This window comes from Balearica regulorum, chromosome 2, assembly GCF_011004875.1.
Source record: "Balearica regulorum gibbericeps isolate bBalReg1 chromosome 2, bBalReg1.pri, whole genome shotgun sequence".
In the NCBI taxonomy this organism is placed as follows: Eukaryota; Metazoa; Chordata; class Aves; order Gruiformes; family Gruidae; genus Balearica; species Balearica regulorum.
In genome coordinates, this window is record NC_046185.1 from 1,941,594 (window position 1) to 1,948,821 (window position 7,228).

At 46.2% G+C, this 7,228-nt stretch overlaps 1 protein-coding gene across 1 annotated transcript; it reads right to left on the reverse strand.

The window, feature by feature from the left end:
* Positions 1 to 2,221: 2,221 nt before the first annotated feature.
* On the reverse strand, positions 2,222 to 6,498 carry PSCA (prostate stem cell antigen). Its single transcript, XM_010312748.2, has 3 exons — positions 6,341 to 6,498; positions 4,286 to 4,390; positions 2,222 to 2,671 (listed from the first exon to the last, which is right to left on the reverse strand). The coding sequence occupies exons 1-3, from the start codon at positions 6,390 to 6,392 to the stop codon at positions 2,460 to 2,462; spliced, it is 369 nt and encodes a 122-aa protein (XP_010311050.1). The 5' UTR covers positions 6,393 to 6,498; the 3' UTR covers positions 2,222 to 2,459.
* Positions 6,499 to 7,228: the final 730 nt, after the last annotated feature.

Sequence of the window (7,228 nt, forward strand, 5' to 3'; positions counted from 1 at the left end):
TTAACAAGATGCAGCGCCTGACGGGTCTGCTCCTTAATCAACTAAGTGACGCCTGGGGTGAGGGGGAGCCTTCACAGCTTGACGTTACTTTGGTAAAACTAAACAGACCACCGCTCCTCTGTACTGAACGCCTTTGTTCTCTGCCACGTCCCTCCCCAGCCCCGATCAACTGCACAACAAGCCTTGTTCAGGGCCAATCGACACACAATACCTGACTTAGTCCCACCTCGCCAAAAGTATAAATCTGGCATTTAGAATCCTCTTTTTTGAGGACGAGAACTCCAACTATCCGGATGGGTCGACGGGCCTGGACCTCTCTCCTCCCCAAGCAGGGACGCCTCTTTGGTAAGACTTGCGCCTCCGATTATGTCGGATGTTGCCCCGGGAAAACTATCATTAACAAAAGCGCTGAACTATTAACTTGAGCTCAAAATTGTTGCAGTTAGTGCATTTATCAACGGCAATTCCAAACTTTTATATCTGTCGCTTCAATAAATTACCTATTTTTCTTTTCAACTTTGCGAAACTGTTTCAGTGAAAGTCCTTAGTGGGGCTCTGACAGGCAAACGTTGACTCTGATAAGTGGCTACACACATAACCCTTTAGACATAAACCGTTGACCAAGTCTGGGACTAAGACTGGACCTAGCCGCACCTAGGCTCCTCTCTGAGAAGGAGTTTAGAAAGCAAGGGGGTCCTTTCTGAACCTCGTGACTCAACGGGAGGGCCTCCCTCAGCCACATATCAGACTTGTACCCTTTCACGTGACAGCTGCAGGGGAACAGCCTGCTTCACCATGGTCTTCACCACGGGCTGCAGGGGAATCTTGCTCCAGTGCCTGGAGCACCTCCTTCCCCTCCTTCTGCACTGACCTTGGTGTCTGCAGATGTTCTTACATCTTCTCACTCCTCTCTCTGGCTGCAAAAGCTCTCTCTAACTGTTTTTGTCTTTCTTAAATATATTATCACAGAGGCGCTGATGGGCTCGGCCTTGGCCAGCGGTGGGTCCATCTTGGAGCCGGCTGGCATTGGCTCTCTCAGACACAGGGGAAGCTTCTAGCAGCTTCTCACAGAAGCCACCCCTGTAGCCCCCCCGCTACCAAAACCTTGCCACGCAAAACCAACACACAAGTGGAGAAAGCCACTCTGGCTTCAGCAGGCAGTCCCAGGAAGGGGGAAAGATCAGTTGGTGAAGAAGGGAAATTCCTGTTATAAGGAAGGGAGTAAATGACTCTGGGTATCCTCACGACCTCAACAAAACTTCAGGAAAACTTCCAGGCTCACCCTACCCTTCAGCAGTCCTTGCGCTGTCCTGAGAGCACCTCAGGAGGGCAGGAGTCAGCCCCGTGCCTTTCCCTAGCTCCCCTGCTCTTGTTTTCCTTCATCTTTTCCCCACACTTGCCTCCTCCCCATCTCTCACTGGCTGTATCTCACCTGGGGGTGGAAGTGGGTGTGTGTCCACAGGTGTGCACTCACCTCCACACCCAGAGGGGAAATGCGAGCTCTGATGTTTACTTTCTCCACTCTCCCTGGTCTGCTAGGCAACCCCACAGGATCTTTAAGATAAACACCTCTTCAGCCTTCTAACAGGACCTGTGTCCCAGCCTGTGGGGAATGAATCAAGGAGGAAATTTGAGAAGAAATCTTGAGAATCTGACTGTGGGAGATGAGGACATTCAGGGGATGCCACTATGGCCAGGATGGAGACTAGCAATCCCAGAATTGGATTGGTTGACCAGAAAAACATGGGGACATCCTTTCCACTTCACTCCAATGGTTATTGCCCACCATGATGCTACAGGTACCGAAATGTGCAGTCCTGCCCGCCATCCCAAGGATGATACAGCTATGGGAAAGTATATGAATGGCTGTATGCACCTGTAGCAGGGAAGGTGAGCACTGCTTTTGTCTTGCATGGTAGCTAAAGTGCAGGGTGTCAGGATCTGTAGGTCACAAGCAAGTTCCCCTTAAGGTGTGACTGCTCTTCATGGGTTTTCTTGGGGTATGTGCTCTCCAGAGTGTGTCACAAGTCAGAGCCCCTCAAGTTTTGGAGGTACAGATGCCACCCCTATTCTGCTCTGACATTGCACCTCTTGGCACATATCATCATTACACAGCAATGGCCAAGACTGAACGTTGGTCAGACATGCAATACACCCACCTGCAATTGTTGCTCGGTGCAGAAATACATGACTAAGTGATATAAAGGTAACAAACTCACACTTGATTCAGAAATCAGTATATTTTAGGAGTAATGCAGATAGCATGCACACATATTTTCTTATCTAGTAGCACTACAGCAATACAATAGCAGTAAAGAAGAAGCTATCATACGGCAAAGATCTGCCATCAGCTCCAAGGATGCTGCGTGCCCAAGACACCATCTTGCTCCCAGTTTCAATTCCTGTCATAAGCGGGGTGTTCCAAGACTTCCTGTGATCATGGAAGTCCTCTTTGCTCCTCACAGTCTGTTGTTCAGGAAGGGCCAGAGCACGCTGGCTGCTATCCCTGCTGCCATCCCATAGCTGTACCTCACACTGCCCGCTGCGTTGATGTTGCAGAGGTTGCTGTTGCAGCAGGAGATATTCCTTTTGCCCACGCTGAAGTCCTGATAGAATGATTCGCATGATGAGTCACAGCCCTTGCTGATGATGTTGAAGAGCCCTACGACCCCTGGAATGAAAGCAGGACCATTACTGCAAGGACTCAATGCAAGCCAAGCCAATCAAGCATCATGGAACTGAATAATGAAATACTATTCTTATCTGAGCTCACTTCTTGGAAAAAACCCAAGTGTTTGCAAACAGCTGCATGTTTTACTGTAGCAGGTTGTATTTTTGGGGTGTCGATTTGTCAGCATGGGGGGAAGGGTTTCAATCCTCAAGTGCTTGCTTAAGGCAGTGTATTCCACAGCACAATTCTCAGGGGTTTCTAAAACAGCATCAACTACAGAAACTAAAAAATTAATTAATAATGAAAGTAGCCATTAACACCTCCATTGGGGAGTTTAAGCTACTAACGGATGAGGAGCAAGCATGTGGGGTAATCTTTGCTCGTATCCCATACATCTTTGTTGCCTTTCAACACCCAGGGAAGTTGTGGAAACGTGGCTATCCCCATTTCACAGATGACAGCGTTATCGTTTGATTTGTTTCTGAGAGGCACAGCCTATTTTTCTGTGGCTGGTTGATACTCAGTAACTGCTGGTTACCAACAGATTACAGTCAACATGAGATCTCCTGATCTTGCACAATCTATTCTGGGCACCAAGTGTTTGCATATGAAAATTTAACCTATAGGGCCGGTGGGTTATACAATGTGCTGGCTCTCCTGCATGTGAATGCACGGCCATGGGTTTGCACATTTCCAACAAGGACAATGCTTGCTGGAGGTATTACATTTACTGCCTGACAGAGATGAGTTTGAACATGCAACTGATGGGTTTTGTGCCCCAGGTCTAAGAGCAACTGAGCTGTCACCACAGATCTGGACAGAGCAAACATTTTTTTGCCAGATCTAGAATGGGAGAACTAAATCATAATCTGTTAAAAGAGTTTACCCAGAGACACACAGATGGCTGCGTTCAGAGCTGGCTGTAGATGGGCCTAGGTGAAATTCTATCCTTGAATTCACCTAAAGTCAGCTCTGTCATTGAATGCTCCTCCTAACTTCATGACTAGGTTTCACCAGACTCAGCCCTTCACATTTGAATTCCTGTTCCAAATTTTTCAAAGCCATAAACCTAACTGTTGCCCTTGTAAGCAAATAATTTTTGGTGTTATGAAAGAAAAGTAAACCGAATTTTGTACAGGTGAGAGACATTGATAGGTATTTGCAATGTCAAATGCAGATGCATCCTCCTGAGATTCATTCCAGGCACCGGCACTGTACTGGCCACCTTGCTCAGTTCTTAGCACAATCTATTGGCCAACTGAGGAATTTATGGGCTATAGCATGCACGTGCTAATATGACTTTGTAATCACAGTCTCGTGGCCAGTGTGGGGAGAGGACTTGGTGATGACCACAACCACTACCAAGGGACCAGCTATCAGAAAGGGATAAACATTTTTCTTGTTATTGCTACTCAACATGAAAGTAATCTGAAAGCTTTTTTAACACCTTTTCTCCCCAGATGGCTTTTCTCTTCCTGCTGCACACTGAACTTTGCTGGCCCACTCCAGCTGGTGTATCTAGAGTAGGTGAGGCTGGGTTGGACATCTGAGGCTGGGACCATGCTTGGCTCCAACATCACAACTAAGATATTGCCCACTCCCACTTTGCCTTACTGATCACATCTGTCTTGCACATCTCATTATCCTTGCAGTCCACTTTCGTCTGACAGTTGGAGTTGCTGAGCTGTGACGTGCAGCTGTAACACTGCAAAGAAGAACCTGCAAGAGAAAAAGAGGGGTTATAAGACAAATCTATCTGAAGGTCTCCGGAGAACTGAACTTAGTGCTTACACTGGGAAACAGGACCATTCCTGTGGGTCCTCAAAGGGAGATAGCACCTCTGTTATTGGGAAAACAGGGTTTTTCCTATTTTCAGTGGAGAATAGTACACTTGCTTGAGGTGAGAGTCAAGTTTTGCAGGTACTGAAGTTTTAGAAGTAGTCAGTGCAGTGAGGGAGCAAAAAGAGACCAGCTGGATAGCTGGTTGCATTGACTGGACTCATCAGTCAGTGGGAATTCTGAAATGCTTCTTCCTCTGCATTTGGGATGCCTAACTCAGTTCCTGCCTGGAACATGCTTTTTGTGATATTCCCACCTCCTGAGCTGGGATGAAGGGATGAAGTCCCCAGAAGGACATGTTGATACTATTTGTCTGCCTCTATAGACATTAGTGTTTTACCAGGTGGGCTTGTGATCCTTAGCTGAGGCATTGCCAGAGTTGGATGAAAGAAGGAAAGCCCAGAGGGAAGAAAGGGTGAAGGAAGGATGGAGCAGGCAATTTGCAAGGTCTCTTCCAGCCCATTGTCTCAGTTTGTCTAACTTGTGACACATACTCTCCATCACCCCCTCTTAGAAAGCAAAGGGCAAACACGACTTCTGTCTCCCTCTGAAAACCATGTCACCACGTGTTTCCACCCCCTCATGGACATGCCACTCTATGGGGGACGAAAGTCAGTGCTGTTAACATCTGCTGTGCTGTTATGTGCATCAAGCAAAGGCAGAATAAGCATTGTAGCTTACAAGTGTCTACCCCTGATGAAAAATAGTCTCCAGAGGAGTAAGAGCATGGTGCAATTACCTGTTTCTATTAACTACCTGTGCCTCAGGGCATCACTGGAGCCTCACAGACTTGCAAGTGTGGAATTTAATGTGTATATCTATCTATCTATATATCTGTACTTTAACCCCATGACCACCGGGCTTGTATCATGAGTCCCTCAGGTCAATACCCTAATGCCTAAAATACACTTTTAGGACACAGAAAAGCCCTATGTACAAGCTAGTATTATTCAGCACAGGAGGAAGAAGTGATTTGAGGCACTTGGTTTCCCTTTGTCCAAGCCATTCTGGCATAAATGACTGTTGCAGTCACAGAGGCAAGGAACCAAACCCCAGTTTGTCTGTAGTGCTGCACTCTGCTCTCACATTTATCTGACTTTTAATGCAATGAAAGTCAAATTTCAGAGCACCCTGATGGAAGCTGGCAGACGAGAGGGTCTGGCCAGGACTGTACAAGACCCTTCTCAGGCTGTTCTTTAAGCATCCTTTACTGATTGAGAAACATTTCTCCTCAGATCTGTTTCTTCTGTTCTCTGATAACAGGGAAAAGCTGGTTTAAAGCCATTTTTCCCAGTCAGGCCAAAAAAATGAAAGTGACAGTATCCAAATCCCAACCATCCTGTTTAGAAAATAACAAGACATGGCATTATCTCTTTTTCTCTCCTATTAAAATTCTGGAAATCTGTGTAGCATCAGAGGCCAGTTTTGAAATGAAGAGTCAGAAAGCAAGTTGGGAAAAAATTTACCTTTGCAGAAATGTTGCCATTTTGACAGCCTGGGAAGAAGAAAAATAATCGTCCCACCCTCCTTTAAAAAAACACATGTGCACAAAACTATATGGTCTGGCTGAAATAATTTTGATTTCAATTAAATTCAGTTTTGTATAGGATTTATCTTTCCTGGAAGCAGCTCTACCCAGCATTAGGATCACACCATCAGCAGGGTGGGACTATGCATTTTTTTCCATTCAACACTAAGGACATCCCATCAAAAAGCAAATATCTTCATATGACAACTGTGTCAGCATTTCTTCCCTCACTACCAAACCCCATCACAAGTCTTTTTTCCTAGCTGGAGGGGACATGGAGTAAACTCTTCACGGTGTCTTACCTGAGTCCAAGCACAGGACTGCTCCGACCAGGAGGACAAGTAAAGTCTTCATTTTGAGATATGCTCTCTCGTGCTGAATATGGGTTGTTTCCTCGTGAGGCAGTTTATATACCCTGGGAGGCAGCAATCGGGCATGCCCAGAAGGTTACCCCGTGAAGGCACCTGAGCTAGGCTGCTCGCTGGACCAAGGGAGTGGTTGGTTTGTGGTGGTGATATTTGCTTTGGGTGTCTCTCCTATATGACTGTGACTCTTGGAGATACCAGCAGCTCCTCTTCACTACTATGCCCCCGCCTTTCCTCCTACCCTTGGGCAAAGTGTTCCCAGGAGTGGAAAAAAACCCAAATTCTTTAGAACAAGGCCCGCCTTATGCATTTCCCCAGAGCCAGTGAGGCTGCGGTTGTACCCTGTGAACAAGACTCTCCACCCCCATTGCTATTCTGAGTGGGGCTATTGTGTTTAAATCAAGGACAAAATGTTCTTTTAATAAACACCTCCAACTATTTATCTGCATGTGCGAATGTCTCTGTGACACTCGTGGCATGTGGTGGCAAGGTATTTGGGCAAATTACAGTGCATTTGCCTCTTTCAAGTGTCCAGGTGCTCATATGTCCTTATGCGTGTGTGTTGTCTATAGTCTAGTAAAAAACAATGCCCAATTCAAATTTTTTATGTGTGTTGAAACCAAAGGGACTTTGTAATGGCTTTGTTTGGTATTGTTTTTATCTGCCACATCTGCACTGTGGCATGCTTCTCTTTGTCTGCCAGTCTCTCTGTTTAGTATAGGTTGTGTACGGTTTTGACGCTTGGGCTCACATCAGTGTGTACTGTAAACAATTCAGGGTTGTCAAAGAAATGCGACTTCTCATTATAGATGAGGGTGAGTTCAA